This window comes from Ovis canadensis, chromosome 16, assembly GCF_042477335.2.
Source record: "Ovis canadensis isolate MfBH-ARS-UI-01 breed Bighorn chromosome 16, ARS-UI_OviCan_v2, whole genome shotgun sequence".
In the NCBI taxonomy this organism is placed as follows: Eukaryota; Metazoa; Chordata; class Mammalia; order Artiodactyla; family Bovidae; genus Ovis; species Ovis canadensis.
Window position 1 is genome coordinate 69,557,700 of NC_091260.1, and position 21,972 is coordinate 69,579,671.

A 21,972-nucleotide genomic window follows, 5' to 3' on the forward strand; every position below is an offset into this window, starting at 1 on the left:
GTTTGATCCCTGGGGAAGATCCTCTGAAGAAGAAAATGACAACCCACTGCAGTTTTCTTGCCTGGGAAATCCCATGTACAAGAGGAGCCTGATGGGCTACAGTCCATGGGATTGCAAACAGTAGGACATGACACAGCAACTATACCACCACCACTAATTCAGGAAAATTTAACTCTTATGTATTGGATCTTGCTCAAAATAATTTTAGGAGGCAAGTTGGGGGTATGTAATTATTAACCTCAATTTCTTAATCAATAGGGAAGTGACTTTTAAAAGTTAACAGGTTATTTTTTTGAGCAGTTCTAACTTTACAGAAACATTGAGGGTAGTGTCCCTATATTTGTTTCCTCTATTATGAACACGTCGTATTAGCACGGTACGTTTGTTACAACTGATGAGCCAGTATTGGAAAGTGACTTTGAAATGACCATGGCCAAGGCTGGGCTGCGGCTGGGAACCAAGCCATATCCACACCCTCGCTTGAACAAGCTGCCTGGTACTTTCTCTTGAAAGATGTTCTATACAGATTAACACCATAATGGCGGTAACTGCTCTGTGCCAGTATCTGAACACAGGTGGCAGCGGGACTCATTTGACTAAGCCCCGTGATTGGTGCCTGGGATGGTTGGTATTTATCCTGGCTCCATCTTAATTTTCTGTGCAACCTGGGACACAATCGTTAATGGCTTACATGTGTAAACCTGTGAAACAGGGCAATCACAGAGCACAATATCAAGTATTAGTTTATACCCTCACTCTTTCTAAAGGGAATGGGTACAACGATATTAATGCTGAAGAACTGCTCTGACACAGGTTACAAACAGGCTTGAGTTTTCACACAAGGGTGACATTCATTCATTCTCTGAAACAGTCTGAGGATATTTGAAAGCAAGGTGCTTTTATTTTCTCAACTGAAGATGGGAAGGACACCAATTAAAAAAAAAACCCTATAGAATATAGTTTTACTCCAATATGATACAGTTTCCTCAGTAGTCTTAGGATAAGCCACACCTGGTCGTTAGGTGGAGCTGGCAGTGGCCTGAGTGGCTGGACACCTCTGGGCAGGCTTCCCAGGAAAGATGTCTTTCTGACTTGAGTTTTAAAGGATAAGCAGTTGCCAAATCCCCTAGAGAGTTTTTCAAACCACCTGTGGTTAAGAACCAGTCGTTTTTGTTCCCAATCTGCCAGGTACCAATACGAAACCCCTGCTGTGCCAGGTATGACTCACCAGGAGTCTGACAACACCCAAACTGGTTTATTCTCGGTTCAGAGTCCACCAATCACGTGCTTCTATGTCGTGGTGTTTTTTACATTGCTACAAATGTTTTTAAACCTTTGCTCTCATTTTCTGTTACAGACAGGTTCCAGTTTGCAGAACAGCACAAGGCAGCTGAAACTTGCTGGAAATGCAAGATTATCAGCGCTCACTCTAATCAAGTCCAATCTGCATTTTAACCAGATTCCCAGGTAATTCCTGTGCACGCTAAAGTTCGAGGGATTGCCCTAGAGACCCCAGGACTCGGTATGGGGGTGGGAGGATTTGAGCTTTCACCCACTTCCATTTGGCTATCTGCTTCCTTTGGGTCAGTGGAAACGGTTACATTTTTTAAGGTGTAATTGGCCACGTCCTCTTCCAGTTTACAAAACTGAATTTTCCCGCCGCGACGAAAACTTCTTGTAACCTGAGTGCAGGAGAGAAACTCCATACTGGTAGGCGGCTTCCAGAAATTCTGATCAGCCTTCGTTCTCTGCTTTGATCTGGCCCAACAGCCGGGGCAGCTCCTCGGATCGCGCTTCCGTCCCCGGGGTCGATCATCTGCCGAGCTGCATTAATAAGTTCCACGTTGAGCCGGTTCCAGGGTCTGCTAAAGATCAAAGGCACACACACACACACACACACACACACACACACACACAAATCCCCCAACCCCTCCTCCTCCTCAGTGACTATTAGGTCTCTATCACCAGAGGGGCGTCAACTTCCCCTCCTCCTCCCCACAATGGGGAGGGGAGGAGGCGGGGAGGTAGTCCGCAAAGCGCTAGGGCCCCACCAGCCTCCGAGTCTCCAAGCCCGCGGCGGCCCGAGGCGCGGAGTGGGCGGGGCTTGGGCGAAGTTGGGGGCGGGTCGCGCCGGCCGGGCGAGGCCTAACCTGGCGGAAGCGCGGGGAGGGGCGGGCTGAGGGCGGGGCTCCCGGAGGGGTAGGGCGTGGCCAACGAGCTTCTGGTGGGCCGGCTGAGTGGGCGGGGCTCAGCCGTGGGCGGGGCGAGACGAACGAGTGGGCGGGCCCGGACGAGAGGGCGGGGCGGGCCGTGCGCCCCTGTCCGCGAGTCTCCGTGTGACCGTGAGCCGGTGAGACCCGGGCGCCCGAATCCTCACCGCCGCGGCGCTCGAGCCGGGAGAGCCACCTCCGGGGCTCGCTCTGTGGCCGCTGTTCCCCTGCCCGCCCCAAGCGCCTCGGGCCGGAGTGCAGAGGGAGTGGGGCGCACTCTCCAGCCGCCCCCCGCCGCCCTCCCCCAGCCCGGGGGAAGAATGTGCCACCAGCTGTTCTCCGCTCGCGAGCGCTGCGCCCAGGAGTGAGGAACTTGGAGCCCGAGGAGACAAAGGCTGCAGTTGGGACGGATGCGTTAAGAGACTGGGGTTTGGGCAAACAAAAGGTGCGAAAGCCGAGAAGGGGGAGACGGAGATGGCAGCGGGGGAACTCCGCGGGCTCGAGTTTCTGGGAGTCGCGCCGTGACACGCATGGTTCCCCCGGACCTTGGGCTGCATTGACTTCCGCGAGAGCTGGGAGCCGGACTTGGGCAAGTTGGGGAGCGCACGGGGAACAATGGACAACTTCTTCCCCGAGGTGAGTGAGCTCGCGGCCGGGAGGGCGGGCGCGGGCTCCCTTCCTGCCGGGGACCTGGCCTCCGGGAAGGGAAGCGATGCGCCCCCAGCGCCGCGCGCACACCCGCTACCGCGCGCGCTAAGCCCGAGAGGGCGAAACTTTCGGGGAGTCGCCAGAAATCGAGCCCCGGGGTGGGGAGTCTCACGGCTGAGTAAGCCGGGGAAGGATTTTATTTTGTCCCGCGCTCTCATTTGGCTCTGGGATGCCGCGAAGGTGAGCGTCCTGGCGCAGGGGCGTCTGGCTTACCGGCTGTCCCGCGGCGCCCCGGGCGAGGTGAGCCGGCGGACGAAGGGCCCCGATGGGAGGGCTGCCCGCCCCGCTGCCGGGGTGCGGGAAACCCCATGAAAAGGCTCATTGGGGACGTGCCTTTTCTCCAAGAAAGGTCTGGTCTGGTATTTCCTTTGCAAAACGTGCCGGCTTCCTGTGAGAGGGCGCAAACACTTCCAGAGGAGACGCTTAATGAAGTGTGAGAAGGGGGCGGCGAGCGTTCAGTCGTTGACTTGAGTTATTCGCCCGTCGGACCTTTGGAGAGTAGTGCTCCCCAAGAAGTGCTCCTTCAGGCTTTGAGATCGGGCTTTGAGATCATTCCAGAGCGTGAGATCAAAAGATCACATGTTTGTGCTGACTGTCCTAGGCAGATTTTGAATTCGAATGTAAAGAAAATCGTTCAGGGCGCACTTTGGTTATTTTGAGAGATGGAACTGATATTCCTTTTAGGGTCATTGAGGGCGGGACACCGCAGTTACTTGAAACCCTTGACTTGAGAACCTTTTTTTTTTTTTCCCCTGGGATCGAGCGTTACTGTGGTTTCTTGGCTCCCTTTCCTTTCTTGGTTGTGTTTATTTAACAAATTCTATTTAAGTTTGAGGTTTAAAGTGGCTCAAAGTAAACTTAGTTAGCTTAAGGAGTCTGATGTGACTTTCATTGAAAGCCAGGGGATGTTTTGTAAACCCGGGACAGTTTTGGAAACTTCCAGCAATTTAGAGTTTGCCTGTATTGGCTATCTGGCTTTATCAGAGTTAATTGGATTTATTATTTCAAGTCATTGTACTTTCTAGGTGCCCACTTACCGTAATATAAATAGTCTATAATGGCCAAAGTGGTATATTCTTATGTAATAGTAATATCCATTTTTTTCCCAAAAAGTGGCTTCTCACGTGTGATGCCCACATTCATGATGAAAAAGTGAATTGGAAAGTAATCAATCATTCATTAATGCATATTTCCACTTTTGTTTTTAAATGAACACTATAACTGTGAGACTAGCGTTTCATAATCCATAGACCTTTGTTTTCATGCCTGTAAGAAGGCACCAGAACGTTCTGCAGGAGTTGCAGGTTAACCAGTGATGAAAGACCAGCGGGCTGTGTTTAATTGCTTTCATCTGTAAGAAAACCTGAGGCTCTGCCTGCGGGACACCAATTCTTAACTTTTTTCTTGGTGGCAGGAAGGAGGCCCTTATTTTACTTTTGTGTTGTGAGTCTCTTAGGAAATTTGATCGGACATAGAATTTGTGTTCAATTTGTTGGGGTCCGGGTCCCCATGAAGCCTGTCTGGACCGCGGGGGAGACTAGTGACCTCCCCTTTGGAAGAACTCTGCCCCCTAGTGCACGTGGGGAGAACTGCAGGATAACGTGGAACAGCTGCAGCCTCCTGCCCTGATCCTACCCTTGGACTTGGAAATAACTCTCTCCTTACACTATACTTTTGTCTAGTGTAAGACCTGGTTGTTGGATTTTATATCCATGAGTAACATAATATTGAAGTTGGCCTTCAGTGATCAACTTCTTCATTCCCTGCCTGTCCTAGATGAAAAATCTTAACCCAAAGGTTTACCCTTGCCCAAGGTTGAATAGGTTGTTACAGAACCCACAGCCTTTATCCTCTGTTGCTGGTGACTTTAGTACTGGGGGAAATTTTTATGGGCTTAAAGTTATACTTTTACTCTTGTGATGCATTTGTATTGCAATGTTAATTTCTAATCAGAAATTTCTGATTAATTGATTTCTAGTCAATATTCATTGCTAATCAGAGTTCCTCCCCTAACCATAGTTACTTTGGATGGGAAGTCAGCAGGGCCAGATCGGCTATGCAGTGTTGTGTTCTCTGGAAACATACTCCTCTACCGTAGATCCTATCTGTTAAGTATCTTATAACAGAGCACTCTTTTGTCAAATTGTCCAGCGAAGAACATCTTGTAATGTCCTATTAGAGCAGGAACAGTAAGTGTGGAAGTGATGTATTTCCAAGGACAGCAGATTTATAGGGCCTCTTGTATTGCCAAGTGATGTCCTGTTCTTTGGTACCTTTTCCCTTTGTGATTTAGGCATAATGACTTGTTGCTTGTCACACAGCAGTTTGAAGCTAATGTTAACAATTGGGAAAAAAAAATTATGTTGCATGTATTAGCTTTCTGTGTGAAGGGCCAAATAGCAAGGAAAGAGCTCCTTGTGACTAGCAGCTGCCATTTAGAGCAAGAGATTCTCAAGCTGGGTACCATGGGCATTCTGGATCCGTCAGTTCCTTGATGGGGGCACTGTCCTGTGTATCATGTGGTGTTGAGCGGCCTCCCTGGTCTTGACTCACTAGGTGTCAGTAGCATCCACACGTCATGACAACCCAAGTGTCTTCAGATGATGCCAGATGAGCCACGGGGGGCAAAAATCACTCACAATTGAGAACCGCTGCGCTACACCCGTGGAGCAGTTCCTTGTGGAATTAATTCCTTGTGTGTTGTGGACACAGCCTTCTTGTCTGCTCCAAGTAGCATTGGGCTGCTGCCCACTGGAAGCCCATGAGGTTTGTGCCCGGCAGCTGATGGCTCCTGACTTCACAGTGTACCCGGGGTTGGAGAAACTGAGGGCCCCAGGCTTCCCAACTGCATTTCAGTTTCTTCATGCCCTGTCTTAGGTCTTTATGACTTCTCGCCATTGAACTGTGCGTACACTTCTAGGAAATTTGCCTTTTCAACGTTTAGTGGTAAGCTGTTCAAAAGTTGACTTCAGGAAGAACGTAAGGTTATGTATGTCTGAAACCACATGCACTTTTAAAAGTGAAAGGGCTCAGCTTGGAAAAGTGGCAAGACTACCACACAGATGTGTTGATGTTTTGAAGTGGCTGCTGTTTTCCTCCAGGGCTGGGTAGAGTGCCTACAATACTGGAAAGGCCGGTCAGTGCCGGCTGGACCTCAAATGAGCTGGACTTCTCTGTCTTCTGTCATAGGAACAGGTATGGCATAATGGCTGATCAAGCGAAAGATCTGAGGGCTATTAATGGGACACATGGTGAACACTTTGATTTTCAGAATATGTAAAACGCACACAGGATTCTCATAAACACATAAAGCAGGTATTGATGTTTTAAGGACTACATTGTCAATGGAAAACATTCCAGCTGTCCCTGTTTCTCACAGCCTGGTTCAGCCTGGGCGGGAACAAACCCAGTTCTCAAGGTGTTACGTGGAAGCATCTTCCTTATTTCCACTTAATTTGGAAGGGTGTCTTAGTTTTGGTTGTTACCTGGAAGCTCTAATAGTTATTTTAAGCTAGAATAAGTTCTTAAGCCTATTTTTCTCCCCCTTTCCCCCCCGCATCTTATTGGTATTGTTTTGTCTTGGTAAAAAAACAAAACAAAACTGAAGACTCTTGTTTTTGGCAGCTGTCCCCCCCCCCCCCCAATCATCCCTCAAGGGCAAAGGCAACCATTCAGGACTTCTTTGTCCCACCGCATCCTGCAGGTGACCCCTTTGACGACTGTAAAATGAAATCAGAGCATTCCCTGGTGTCTTCTTGTCCTGCAGTGAAGTCACAGTGCCTTGCCCTTTCTTTTAATTTTTTAAAAATGAAAAAATAATTATTTGGCTGCACCGGATCTCGGTTGGGGCACATGGGATCTCAGTTGGGTCATGCAGAATCTTTAGTTGCAGCATTCAGGATCTAGTTCCCTGATCAGGGATTGAACCCAGGTCCCTTGCATTGGGAGTGTGGATTCTTAGCCACTGGACCACCAGGGAAGTCACAGTGCCTTGCCCTTTCTGCACACTTGCAAGGACTTCTCTTGCACTTTTTGGCCCTGCCATGTTGAGTACAGCAAAGCCGCAGGAGCAGCGGCAAGCAGGGAGCCCTGGTCCTCTGGGTGCTCACCTCTCACCAGATCAGGCCCCGAGCAGCGTGGGCGGGTCAAGCACTGTTTAACTAGAGCCAGACAGAGAGGGCGGTGTGTTTGCTTCTCCAGCAGCCTTTTAAGTGGGGTCAGCTTTAAGGACAGGCACCTTGAATGTGCTCTTCTGTGGAGACTGGGCAGGGGGACGTAGGATACCTTCTTATAAATGGGTTTCAAAATTTTGTCTTCGGAGTAACTGCTGGATAATGCTCTCAGGTCATTGATTTGCAGGGAGTACTCCAGCTTCCCTGGTGGCTCAGATGGTAAAGAATCTGCCTGCAGTGCAGGAGACCTGGGTTCTATCTCTGGGTCGGGAAGATCCCCTGGAGAAGGAAATGACAACCCACTCCACTATTCTGGCCTGAAGAATCCCATGGACAGAGGAGCCTGGTGGGCTACAGTCCATGGGGTTGCAGAGAGTTGGAGATGACTAAGAGACTAACATACACTCAAGCAGGAGCCGTCCGGGCCGTCTGCAGGAAGCTGGACCTCACTCCGAGGGCCTGCATGCCCCTAGATTGGATGAAAGCACCTCATCACTCACAGTAGAAAAGATGTGGGCTCTGGGAGCTTGGCTGCACACCCCCTCCGCACTTACAGGCTCTCAGTCAGGTTATCTGACCTTCCGGGGCTTCGGTTCTCTGTGTTGTTGTTCAGTTGCTGAATCGTGTGAATCCATGGACTGCAGCATGCCAGACCTCCCTGTCCCTCACTATCTCCCAGAGTGTGCCCAAATCCTGTTGTCTCTAAGTGAGCCTAGTAGTGTTGACCTTGCATGGTTATTAAGAGAATTCAAGATAAGATTTACAAAGCACTTGACACTTGGTAGGTGAGTAATAATACAAGGTTAGAGTAACTTGGAAATTAAGAACAAGTGGCCTCTGATAGTGACTGAAACTCCAGTCCTCAATGGAGCAGGGAAATCTTGGCCTCAGGGCTGTCTCCAGTATCATTTCTGGTGTTCGACTGCATTTATTTTCTCGCTTTTGACCAATACACGTCTGGTTGATGTTCCAGAATTCTGTCAGAAGCATGTCTACATTGCTTATAAAGTCAAGTTCACATTCTTAGTCTAGTTTCCAAGACTTGCTGATTTGGCAGCTCTTTATTCTTCCCCCCTCTGTGAATTGGATTCCACAGGATCTATTACCTGGCCTACACCATACGTTTGTCTGGCCTGTCCTCTCTGCCGATCTGATGTCCTGCCTGTCTGGCTCCTTTTTGAAACCATCTCCACAGGTCTAGTTCATGGTCCCTCCTCTCTTTCCTGTGGACTTGGCTCTATTTCTTTCTGTCTTGGTTGTGTTAGGACCTGGGTTTTTATTGGAAGGACTGAGGTTGAAACTGAAACTCCAGTCCTTTGGCTACCTGATGTGAAGAACTGACTCATTTGAAAAGACCCTGATGCTGGGAAAGATTGAGGGCAGGAGGAGAAGGGGACAACAGAGGATGAGATGGTTGGATGGCATTACTGACTCAATGGACATGATATTGGGTAAACTCTGGGAGTTGGTGATGGACAGGGAGGCCTGGCGTGCTGTGATTCATGGGGTAGCAAAGAGTTGGACACGACTGAGTGACTGAACTGAACTGTGTTAGGAATTTACCCTCTTTTAGCTGCTGCTGCTGCTAAGTTGCTTCAGTCTGACTCTGTGCGACCCTATAGACAGCAGCCTACCAGGCTCCTCCGTCCATGGGATTTTCCAGACAAGAGTACTGGAGTGGGGTGCCATTGCCTTCTCCCCCTTTTAGCTAGAGACGTTGATTTTTTTCTTCCTTCTCAAATGTGTAGTCTTGAGAAGTTAAATATTGGATTTATAAGTTTTATCACCTTGTTTGCACTCAAAGGTCCTCTACCATGGGATGCTATCCTATGTAGCTATTATTTTCCTCTTAAGTACAGATTCTTCTTCTTTTTTTCAGTGTCAGGAGCGGAGATGCTTCTGACTTTTCCTTTTGATTATGAAGCATTTTATAATTCTTTGAAGACAGTGAAAAGTACTTCTGCAGTTTACTGAGTGCTATGTGCCGGGCATGTTTCTGAGCACTTTACATTCAGTAATTCGTTCAGTAAGTAAGTGACAACCTTATGAGTAGGGCTCCATTGATGAGGGAAGTGAGGCCCAGAGAGGTTAAGTGATTGGCCCAAGGTCACACAGTGCTGGCCGGGCTTTGACCCCAGACAGGCTGTCTCAGGGCCTCTGCGCTCTTCACCGCCACGCTTTCCTTTTCCGTTGGTGTCATTCGTATTATGCTGGCATCGCTGTTTCTTTGTTGAAGTACCTTCAACCTTAGGCAGTTAGTACCTAAGTTTTGAGTTGAAAACTGCTTGGAGGCTTGGGAAAACAAGTGGCCCACACCCTCCCAGAAACTCTGCAAACCCAGCAGGAAAATGTTCATCAGCTTTTGAGCATGCCCCTAATTTTTATTTGGTGTGCCTTTTTTTACTCAGGAAAGACATGTATCCTCATAAAATGTAGCTTCTAAAGCTGCAGGCCCCAAGCTCATGAGGATGGTAGGGAGATGTAGATAATAAGGCCCTTGGAAAACTAGAGTTTTGAGAAGTTTCTTTTCTTTTTTTAATTAAAAGAAAGGGTAGAACTCATTTGTCTCCCCAGTTCTAACTCTCAATTTATCAGAGAATTCCTCTTGGAGGTTTTTTGATGGAATCTTCTTTAAGTCAAAGATTCTGGCTACCTTCCAGACTGCCTGTGTCTGTTGTTTTACTTGTTAGCTTATGAATGTTTGTGAGGGGACTGATCATTGACAGCAGAGTGGAACGTTTTCCAAAGAGCATCCTTGAATAAAACATTCTTCTGCCTCGCTAAGAGCCGTTTGGAAAATGTGTCCGCCAGGCTTAATGTACAAAACTCCCAATTTAAACCTACCCTCTCATGTTGCATGACATCACATCATCTGACTTTGCCAGTTATAGGAAAAAGTGTTAGCGTTCTTGTGGCAAAGCCATGACGCATCTTTTGAAGCATGGCCAGAGCAGGGGACGACCAGATGGCAGTTAGGCATTTCCTAGTTTTACCTTCCCCCCAGCTTCAGGATCCATTCTTCCAGGATGAAAATCGCCTCTGTATACAGGCATTTAACATTCTGATAATTATTATTTTTTTTAAAAGAGATTTATATTAGAAAAGGTAGGTAAAGTTGAATTTTTGTACTTTGGAGATGGAATGTTTATCTTGACTACCTGCCAGTGATTAAAGGGGAAGGTAAGATGAGGTTTGGATGGTGGCATGGACAGTGGCTTTTTCACTTGGCCTCTTACCTAATTCAGTTCAGTTCAGTTCAGTCGCTCAGTCGTGTCTGACTCTCTGCGACCCCATGAATTGCAGCATGCGGGGCCTCCCTGTCCATCACCAACTCCCGGAGTTCACTCAAACTCATGTCCATCCAGTTGGTGATGCCATCCAGCCATCTTATCCTCTGTCGTCCCCTTCTCCTCCTGCCCCCAATCCCTCCCAGCATCAGAGTCTTTTCCAGTGAGTCAACTCTTCACATGAGGTGGTCAAAGTATTGGAGTTTCAGCTTTAGCATCAGTACTTACAATGAACTCGCAGGACTGATCTCCTTTAGAATGGACTGGTTGGATCTACTGGGTTCCAAAATATCCCAGAGTTCTTTTGTGTCATTTTGGGGGGGTCAGTTAATAACATGTAAGCAGTATCCATTTACAGTGATGTGCATTGTGGAGAGAGATAGAAGTACCTCATTGTAGAGTCTGTGCTCATCGTGTCTGCCTTGTTAAAACCAGCCAGTGTGATAAGGCAAGGAAAAGAAATTAAAAGCTTTTATACTTTTATATATAGATAATCCTAGGGGCTTCCCCAGTGGCTCAGTTGGTAAAGAATCCGCCTGCAGTGTAGGAGACCTGGGTTCAGTCCCTGCGTTGGGAAGATCCTCTGGAGAAGGAAAAGGCCACTCCAGTATTCTGGCCTGGAGAATTCCATGGGGAGAGGAACCTGACAGGCTACAGTCCATGGGGATTGCAAAGAGTCGGACACAGCTGAGCAACTTTCACTTTCTTTTCATATAGATAATCCTAAGATTGTATATATGTATGTATGTATTCATATATGTTAGAACTAATAAGTGAGTTTTGCAAGATACAGGATTAATATACAAAAAATAACTATTTCTTTATGCTGTTGAACTATCTGAAAATAAATAAGAAAGGAATTCCATTCACAAAAGTATTAGAAAAGAAAATTTCAAGGATAAAAAAGGTCTATTTTAAAAGAAGCTTTTCTAGTAGCTTGCATGCTTATGAGCGTGGCTACTGTTGATTTTTGGGTTTATCAGCTTCATTTACTTAAATTGGGTTACTAGAAATATATCAGTATTTACAATTAGGAGTATTCTTGCTTCAGAAAAAAAAAAAGCCTTGATAAACATAGATACAATATATTACTTTTCCGTGTCATTCTTAGATTCATTCACAACCCACCCCCCCCCCCCCCACCACCGCCCCGCTTTATCCTGCATAGAGTATGTACTGTGTTTAGAAAATTTAGAAAATACCGTGAACAAAGGACAAAAACTTCCTCGGTCTTACTGTTAGTGTTCTGTTTGCGTCTGTATCTGTTTCTGTGAAAGCACATATGCAGTGTTTTTCACTTAAGAGTTACTTGAGAAAAGCATTAGATCTTAAGAATCTTGCATGTATACAGGCAGCCCCCATCGTTTTCAGGGCCAGGGACAAGAGTACGAATGCACACCCTGAATCACATCTCTAAATATGTGTTGTAAATCAAGCTTCCAAATCGGTAAATAAGTGTCTTCTAATCTCCTACCTTGACAGATATACCTTCCTTGGGATGTAATTAAAAAATGTCTAAAGCTGTGGGTTTTCTTGCCGAAAGTCAGATCATCAAAGACGAACAAAGATAATTATAGTTGCATGTATGTGGGTGTTCTGTTGATGGACAAGTGATGTTTGCATGAATAATAGACATATCCTCATAGTAAATTTTCCACAGACCTGCTTTTCTTGCCCATATTTCAGTAGAATCATTAATTATATGGTTGCAGTCAAGATTTTCGCAATAACTTTGTTTTACTGACAGTAACACTAAAGTAGAAGACCTTTCTTGAGTCATTGTGGTTCTTTGGTTCATTTCAGTTTGGGGAAGGCTGGCTTTGCTAAGGCAGACATTAGTTGTTGGCACTGTCAACAAAATTCCTACAGCAATATTTAGGTTAAAAAAAAGGAATGAGATTACCTGATATAGGTTATTGATAGTGCAAGAAGTACACAATATTCTAGTTTTATTGTGTGAGTCATGTAAATAATATTGTGAATTTCTACTGTTTCTGAAAATATTCCTCAAACTTTTCAATCTTGTATATATTATAAAGGAAACTGAAAGCAGAAGTAATTCATTAAAAATCTGTTTTTAGATGAGACTAAATCTTCACCGTCTTGGCCAGAAAATAGTTTACATATAAAGATGTGTTAAGGGATTATGCATGTGTTAATCTTTCTTCCTCGTCATGTAAATGTTTTTATTTCCTTACTTTTCCTGAAAATATCAATTTTGTTGGCATGTTTCACATGTATTGATAGTTTCTATTTGAAGAAATTTTTCTCTAAAATTAAAAAACCCACAGTTTTTAAAAAGTGAAGTGGCCAAATTAGGTTTGTTTGGGGTTTTGGAAGCTTTTGCTACTATTATTTATAGTAAGCAAGAATTTATATCAAATAATTGTTACTACTGCAAGTTCAGAATTAATAATTTTCCACCAAAGATTGGATTCACTCATTGGAGGAACTTCTGTTTGTTAACTTCTTCTTCTTCTTCTTCTTTTTTTTTTTTAATCTTTGTGATGTACAGGGCTCTACTCTAAAGCCTACAGTCCAAGACAAGTGTTGTGGGTGGTCTGGTCTCAGTGGTCCTGCTAATCTTCCTGGGCATGTGTTCGTATGTACATGTCCATTTTGGGTGTTTATTGGTGCTTGCTCTTACAGAAAATAGCACACACGCATTCTTATACCCAGGTCATTGCACGCTTGCCTGATTATTTCTTGAGGTTAGATTTTCTGGGAGTAGAGATGTTGGCTCATAGGGTTTGCACGTGTTTACTTAGACCGTTTGGCAGGAAAGCTTTCTGAGAGGTGTCTGTGCAGCTTGGAGCAGGCACAACTGAGACAACCTGTCATGACGTACCTGTGATAGCAGGGTCTTATTAGAGTCTTGATGACATGCCTTGTTTCACAGGGGAAACACATGATACTTGATTTCTGTGTCCATTGGTGGGTTGGGTTCTTCTCTGAAGCAAAGTGGAGGAGGGAGGCGTTCTCTCAGTTAATTACTAGTGGGATGTTTATCCACATCCAACTTCAGAAAATCCCGTTGTGGTTCCTGATGTTCATTTAAGACCAAAGCACGAACAGGGTCCTGGCTTCATGCTGCCTGGGGAGCCATTGGCCATTTGTTTGGGGGAATTTTTGTATGAATTTTCTTTTAAGTTCTCATTCCTTTGAATTGTAAGTATCTTTGTGAATTAACCCTGGGCTGTAACAGTTATGTGGGGCTGGTTCCAACTGTAGGGATTTAGGTAACATGCGACACTGTTGAGAGGTGTGTGTGTCTGTGACTTTAAGGCTTATTATTATTTCTTATTTATCTTAGTTGCACTGGGCCTTCATTTCTGTGCATGGGCTTTCTCTAGTTGCAGGCTCCAGAGCTTCCGGGATTCAGTAGTTGTGGCTCACAGTCTTAGCTGCCCTGAGGCATGTGGAATCTTCCAGAGCAGGGACTGAACCCAGGTCCCCTGCCTTGGCAGGCAGATTCCTAATCACTGGACCACCACGGAGGTCCTGAGGCTTATTATTTTTATTAATTGCCCTCAGGAAATCTTTCCATGGACTCCAAAATAGAAGTGCAGAGTGCTTTGTGAAAACAACACTCCACCTTTTTCAGTGTATACCATTGTCATTTAGCGCAAGTCAGCTTCTGCCTGTCTCCGCCCACAGTTTGTTCTTTTAGGCTTTGCACAGCCTTCCTGTAGTTTTCAGCCTGAGATTTTCAGAGGTGGGCAAGTGCACCCTCTTTGTAGGGCTTCTCAGCCTCAGCACCCTTGACATTCCAGCTGGGTTAGTCATAGTAGCCCTGGGCTGTCCTGTGCTTTGGAGAGTGTTGGGCTGCATCCCTGGCCTCTGATCCTTTCCTGGTGGCTCAGCTGGTAAAGAATCTGCCTGCAGTGCAGGAGACTCAGGTTCGATCCCTGGGTCTGGAAAATTCCCTGGAGAAGGGAATGGCTCCTGACTCTGGTATTCTTGCCTGGAGAACTCCATGGACAGAGGAGCCTGGCAGACTACAGTCCATGGGCTTGCAAAGAGTAGGACTTGACTGGGTGACTTCACACTTTCTTTCCTGGTCAGAAAGGGGATGCAGAATCGCTGTAGTGGAGAAGCCTTGTACCATGGCCATGCTCTCATCGCCACAGCTTAAATTTGGATCTTGCCAGAAATTTTTTTCACCCTTCCTTGTTTATATCCATTCCTGATTGCCTTTTTTTGTCTGTCTGGGTAATGGGGAAGCACATATTTATCAGTGCTCAAATTTTATTCTATTTAGGATCCAAACTCGCCGTGAGACGTGGACACTTAGAATTGGTTTATCATCTAAATTTGGGGTAGAAAATGGCAACTCCAGTTTTCTTGCCTGGAAAAGTCCATGGATAGAGGAGCCTCTGGTGGGCTCACAGTCCATGGGGTCACAATGAGTTGGACACAGCTGAGCATGCATGCACGTTATCTAAGTTGTGTTGTTCCATCTGGTGGGACTGTTCGCTTCCAGCTGTGCTCTCTGCCCTAAGGCTTTTGTTGGTCTCCCTCCTAGCATTTTACCTGTTGTTTCCAAAGTCCTCTGCTTAGATCACTAGAGAAATGTTTATTATACTGTGTTATCAAACTAGCCGTTGTTCTCCACTAGGATAAAAGGAGGCCATATTTTTTCAAAGTTTTGAGAACATGTTGAGGAGGTAAATTATATCTATTGCTTTCTCCCTCTCTCTTTCATATAGTCTTACTCTGGCATGCCTTTTTTTTTTGCAATATGGACTCAGATGTTGCCAGAATAGCCCAGAGAGGCCCTGTGTACCTGTCACCCAGCTTCGCCGGGAGTGATGTCTTACATAACAATAGATAACAGTAGTACAAAATCAAAAGCAGGAAATTGTCATTGGTACAGTTTATTGTTGTTTGGCCATCAGTTGTGTCTGACTCTTTGCAACCTCATGGACTGCAGCACGCCAGTCTTCCCTGTCCTTCACCATCTTCCCAGAGTTTGCTCAAACTCATGTCCATTGAGTCGGTGATGCCATCCAACCACCTCATCCTCTGTTACCCCTTCTTCTCCTGCCCTCAGTCTTTGCCAGCATCAGGGTACAGTTTGCAGATCTCATTCAGATGTTTTACATCCGTTCATCTGTTGGTGCGCGTGTGTAGTTCTAGGCTATGTTACCGTATCTATAGATTTGTGAAACCACCAGCACAACCAGAACTTCCCCTTGCTCCATGCTACCCCTGGTTAGTCCCTCGTAACCAGTAATCTGTTCTTCTCTATAACTTTCTCATTTGAGACTGTTACATAAATGGAATCAGTGTGTAAATTCTCTGAGATTGGCATTTTTCACTCATTTCTCTTGAGACCCATCCATGTGGTGTGCATCACTAGTTCCATTTTATTGCTGAGCAATACTCCAGTGGACTGTTACCCTTTTAATACCTGTGCTAACATCCCTTATCATTCTGAGGCCAGCAGTTGTTTGCGTAGTAAGTTACTCTGTCCCATGGCTGTTGGGAGCTCAGATTCTCACGGCCCTTCTAGTTTACTCCTTGCAGTCTGTTTCACTGCTGCTGTCAAAAAATGGTTTGATTGGTGACTCCATCTCAAGCACTTTGAGGTAGATTCACTCAGACCTAGTGCATTTGAACCCTTGCTTACCAAGCAGCAGATTCCTGCTCGTCGTCTCTTTCCCTGAGACAGAAGCTTCGTGAAATCAGTGACTTGATAGCTAAACTTTCAAGGTCACACGTGACAGCCCCTACGTGGAACAGCCAGGTGAGCAGTGTTGGAGTTCTCTAGAACCTAGACTTCTTGGGATGCTGAACAAGAGTGTGACAAGATATTCTGACCATCCATAAGTATCTCAACAGGACGGGATGGAAGGGTCGGTATTTTTAATGTAAGCCAGGTGGCACTAGTGGTAAAGTACCCATCTGCCAGTGCAGGAGACGTAAGAGATGCAAGTTCGATTCTTGCGCCAGGAAGATCCTGGGGAGGAGGGCATGGCACCCCACTCTAGTATTCTTGCCTCGAGAATCCCTTGGACAGAGGAGCCTGGCGGGCTACAATCTATGGGGTCACAAAGAGTTGGACACGACTGAAGTGACTTAGCACGTGACACGCAGCACACAAGACGTCCAAGGGCAGGGAAAGTGCCCTGACTTGTTGGGTAGGTGGTGTTGGCAGCAGGGAGGACTCACCTGGCTGGGAGGTGTGGCCAGAGAAGTGGAACGGACGAGGTCCAGCCTCCACCTAAAGGCCGGTCGCCCTGCAGGCTGGGAGGCTCGGAGCACAGAGCAGAGAAGCACCCTCACTCTGGTCCCGGGTCTGGCCAGTTTGGGAGGAATCCCTAGTGAGGATGACCAGCAGAGAGGGGAGGATTGCCCAGTTATTTTTTTACTGGTCACCGGCTTCTCCTTACTGCCGCCTTCTTGCTTCTTTTTATCCCATGCTTTGAAAAAAGTTTATTGGGCACAGGGAAAAAATCTTGAGAGAGGTGAAGAAGTGAAGTGAAGTCACTCAGTTGTGTTTGAGTCTTTGTGACCCCATGGACTGTACAGTCCATGGAATTCTCTAGGCCAGAGTATTGGAGTGGGTAACCTTTCCCTCCTCCAGGGGATCTTCCCAACCAAGGGATGGAACCCAGGTCTCCTGCACTGCAGGCAGATTCTTTACCAGCCAAGCCACCAGGGAAGCCCAAGAATACCAGAATAGGTAGCCTATCCCTTCTCCAGCGGATCTTTCCGACCCAGGAATTGAACCAGGGTCTCCTGCATTGCAGGCGGATTCTTTCCCAACTGAGCTTAGGTAAATCTGTTGAAAAGGAACTCTTGATACCTTTTAAAACCCCCTAGGTGAGGGGCCACGTGACAGTTCCCCTGGTCTGAGGGCACAGTCTGAACTCCATTGACGCCTCCTGCCGGCTTCCGAGCCAGCCTTCTGCCCAGGTCTGCAGTCTCTGCCTGCTACCCTCTGCCCTTGCTACCTGCTTCCTTTGTGACAAAAATCTGAGTCCAGAGTGAGCCCCACATCCTAGCATGTGCTCCTGCTTCTCGCTTCCTGGGTTGTCTATCAAAGGGTTTCTCCACATATGAATTTTCTCTTTGTAACTCCTGTTTTATATGAATAAGGTCCACCTGCTCTTGTTTTTTTGGCAAGGATGTGTATAGTGTGTGACCGGTGTTTCAACAGCAAGTAGGTAAGCTGTTACTTCTCAAGTGTAAAAGAGATTTTTTTGGTTTAAACTGGATTAGCATGCACGCTTCATTGCTCAGTGTCCTTTTTGTGACCCCATGTACCGTAGCCCACCAGGCTGTTTATAGGATCCTCCAGACAAGAATATTGGAGTGGGTAGCCATTCCTTTTTCTAGGGGATCTTCCTGACCCAGCGATCGAACCCAAGTCTCCTGAATTGCAGGCATGGATTCTTTACCGTCTGAGCTACCAGGAAAGCCCCAGACTGGTTCATATATATGAAATTAACATGTCATAGATGTGCATGTGTACATATGTATCAATATATGTAATTTATACATACATATAAAAACATGTGCATGGATGCTCAGACGCTTCAGTCATGCCCAGCTCTGAGACCCCAGGGACTGTAGCCCCCCAGGCTCCTCTGTCCATGGGATTCTCTAGGCAAGGATACTGGAGTGGGTTGCCATTTCCTTCTCAATAATTGGATGGCTTGTGGGATCTTGGTTCCCCAGCTGCTACTGCTGCTGCTAAGTCACTTCAGTCGTGTCCAACTCTGTGTGACCCCATAGACGGCAGCCCACCAGGCTCCACCGTCCCTGGGATTCTCCAGGCAAGAGTACTGGAGTGGGTTTCCATTTCCTTCTCTAGTGCATGGAAGTGAAAAGTGAAAGTGAAGTCACTCAGTCGTGTCCGACTCTTCGAGACCCCATGGTCTGTAGCCTACCAGGCTCCTCCATCCATGGGATTCTCCAGGCAAGAGTACTGGAGTGGGTTGCCATTGTCTTCTCCACTTGATTCCCCTACCAGGGATCAAAACTTTGTCCCCTGTAGTGAAGCACAGAGCTTTAATCATTGGACCACAGGGAAATCCCTTATGAAAACATATATACACATATATGCTCAGTGGTGGTTCAGACGGTAATCTGCCTGCAATTCGGAAGACCTGGGTTCGATCCTTGGATTGGGAAGATCTCCTGGAGGGAAGATCTTATGCCTGGAGAATCCCCATGGACAGAGGAGTCTGGTGGGCTACAGTCCATGGGGTCATGAGGAGTTGGACACGACTGAGTGACTCAGCACAGCACAGCGTCACGGTTTCTGACTGAGGCAGGCAGAGCTGTTGGGGACTGAAGTGTCTTGACCGAGGCCACGTTGCCTAGGGTTTTTGTCACATCTAGTAGACATATTGTTTGGTGTCCAGAAGCAGACTTCGTATTGGCAGTGGTTCTGAACTTACAGTTTTCTAAGAAGAAAACTCTACTGTTTTGCATATGACTTGCCTTGTTAGGATGGGAATTCGGAATACTGAATTCTCACAAAAGTAGATGCCAAGTTCAACTTCAAGGATATGAAGTCAGGTGCAGACGGCAAATTCTGGCATTAATTTTCAGACCTTGAGAACCACTGAGATTCTTGGATGTGTCTCTTGGTAATGTAGCTTTTCAGCTGTAACAAATTCTTTCTTGCCTTTGAGTAGATCTGGTGGGCTAGCTCACTGTATTTTAGGTTCGAAGACCACGTTCACTTAAGGTTCTCTTTGAAAAGGCCAGTGCACCTTTTCTGTAAATATTTTGAAAATTTAATTATTATTATTTTTTACTTTACAGTACTGTATTGGTTTTGCCATACATCAACATGAATCTGCCGCGGGTATACATGTGTTCCCAATCCTGAACCCCCCACCCTCTTCCCTCCCCATACCATCCCTCTAGGTCATCCCAGTGCACCAGCCCCAAGCATCCTGTATCCTGCATCGAACCTAGACTGGCAATTCGTTTCTTATATGATATTATACATGTTTCAATGCCATTCTCCCAAATCATCCCATCCTCTCCCTCTGCCACAGAGTCCAAAAGACTGTTCGATACATTTGTGTCTCTCTTGCTGTCTCGCATACAGGGTTATCATTACCATCTTTCTAAATTCCATATATATGCATTAGTATACTGTATTGGTGTTTTTCTTTCTGGCTTACTTCACTCTGTATAATCGGCTCCAGTTTCATCCACCTCATTAGAACTGATTCAAATGTATTCTTTTTAATGGTTGAGTAATACTCCATTGTGTATATGTACCACAGCTTTCTTATCCATTCATCTGCTGATGGACATCTTAAAGATGGAACCTCTTATTGTTGTTCCAAGTATGTATGAGAAGAAAAGACATAAAATGAGCTCCAGATTGTAACATTAGCAGGACTGGTGTCTGCCAGACAGGATTCTGGAGAACGAGCAGGTCAGGGACTTTGCATATGTTGTGAAGGGTGTCGGTCATCTATTTTTCACCATAGTTCTTTTCCAGTATTTTACTACAAAAAATCAAAACACGAGTCATTGGCTCTAAGAGTAAACATGGGAGGTAAAATCAGTTTAGTTTGGCTACCTTGGGCTGTGGTCTTCTGTGGCTTGCAGGCAGTGTTGAGAAAATGTTCCTCTGAAATGAATAGGTAAAATCTTTTAGAGAACTCGGATGGCTCTTCAGTGGGAGTGTAACTTTATCTTTATTCATGTATTATTTTATGAGATGTCAGGTGGATTCCTTTAACCCCAGGCACAGAGGACAAGGTTACTTTACCCAAGGTTTATCACCAGATGATGGGATCAGAAATAGACCTTAGATTGTGTCCTTTGAATCTCTTAAAATCTCTGAGGGCTTTGAAACCTCCACCGGATCCCTAAATGGAGATCTTTAGAGTTGGCATGTGCATGTGAGACAAGGAAACAGGATCTGTCAGAAGAATAAAAGGTCCTTTGAGGGTGTCCTTTTGCATTAGTATAAAATATTTGATGAAGTTGAATAGCTCTTCCCTCAAGGAAAGTGGAATTTTGGAAGCTAATTTTCATGCTGCAGAGTGCATCCCCCCAAATAAATAGCATAAAGTAAATTAAAAATCTGTCTTTAAAATGAAAATATGCTTAAAAAAATGGTATATCCTGTCTTTTTGTCCCAGCTTAGGAAAAAATTACCTTTTAAAGAAAAAAGTACATTCCGCCAGTGTCATCTACTCAAGGCAGTGGTTTATCTGTCCAAGGAGGAACTACAATGTAGACTTAGACTGAATATAGTGTGGGATGTTGGTAGTGATTTGAAGACGTGGAATCTGCCTTGTGGCTTCACCATCATGCTCTTTCCAGCTTCCACACCATCTGCATTTTCTTTTATCCAGTTTTTTAACTTGTAAAAGTGTATTGATCACTCGCTCAGCGTGAGCTGTGGTTCTGCTAAATTCTTGATGTGGATGAATTCATTTAATGTGCCCGGTAGTTTTATACGGTTGGTGCCATTCTCATGTCCGTTTCACATATGAAAATAGAGTCCTAGAGAAGTGAAGTCATTTGTCTGAGTTCATACAGCTGGGCAGTGGTGGAACCAGGGTTTAAACGCGAAGATATTCAGCTGTATGAAGCTAGAATCCATTTGGAGGTGATGACAGTAGTTTGTGTTACAGGAGGTGAAGGTAGAATCCGTGTGGAGAGCTTTGGGAATGTGTATTTGCCTTTCCCCAGAGGGCAGACCAGAGTCGTGTGATACAAGCCCCAGGAGAATGACCTAATTTGTCAGCAACTGCAACAGGAGATAAAAAATTTTCCTGTAATCAAACAAACCAAAGAGACAGTCCTTCTGATGGCTTTTGTGATGGCAGCAACTGAACATCCATCCTGAGTGACAGGCGCAGTAGGAGTTGAGTTTGGAGAGAAGATTCAAAGAATAGTTTCAATGACATATTTGTAGGTTTCTGGGGAGCATCTCTCCGGAGGCGAAGGTCACTCTGAATTTCTGGAGTCATTTTTCTTGGCTTTTGTCTGTTTCTGATAAACTCCAGATTCCCACGGAGCGATGTTGGGAGAAGGCGTATTTGCTTTGGGGTCTGTGGGCACTTTGTGAATCCTGCTGGTCATCTGTGCTGCTGATTGCTCTGTCTGCCCTGCAGATGTAGATGAAAGGCAGGAGGAGAGGGGGATGACAGAGGGTGAGATGGTTGGATGGCATTATCGATTCAATGGACATGAGTTTGAGCAAGTTTTGGGACATAGTGAAGGACAGGAAAGTCTGGCATGCTGCAGTCTGTGGGGTTGCAAAGAGTCGGACACGACTGAGCAGCTGAACCACAACAACCCTGAGATGTTGGTGACCCTCAGCTGACTGATCAAGGTTGGGGCATTTGGACTGTTCACATCTTTCCTAGCAGAAATTGATTAAACTGCTATGTCATTCAAGTTTAAGAATACATTTTGTGTGTGTGTGGTAAAAAAGTTATTCTTCCAGAGCAGCTTTAGGTTAACAGCAAGTGATAAAACTTTTAAGAAACCATTTTGGGCTTTTACCCTCTTTCAACAGATACGAGATTTTTTTAAAGATAACGGTTTACGTTGCAACCAACTTTTCAAAGCAGTAATTCAATTAAGGTGGCAATATGGTAG

General features: G+C 45.8%; 1 protein-coding gene and 1 long non-coding RNA gene across 2 annotated transcripts in view; one reads left to right on the forward strand and one right to left on the reverse strand.

Moving 5' to 3' along the window:
* Positions 1 to 879: 879 nt before the first annotated feature.
* On the reverse strand, positions 880 to 3,570 carry LOC138421768 (uncharacterized). The gene is made up of 2 exons (XR_011249625.1): positions 3,132 to 3,570; positions 880 to 1,824 (listed from the first exon to the last, which is right to left on the reverse strand). It is a non-coding gene; the product is annotated as an uncharacterized lncRNA (long non-coding RNA).
* The window catches only part of MYO10 (myosin X), a 262,216-nt gene continuing 242,532 nt past the window's right edge, over positions 2,289 to 21,972 (forward strand). Inside the window, exon 1 of the mRNA XM_069556123.1 lies at positions 2,289 to 2,846. Coding sequence (XP_069412224.1) covers positions 2,826 to 2,846 — 21 coding nt within the window. The 5' untranslated portion in view covers positions 2,289 to 2,825. The remainder of the gene's footprint in view (positions 2,847 to 21,972) is intronic.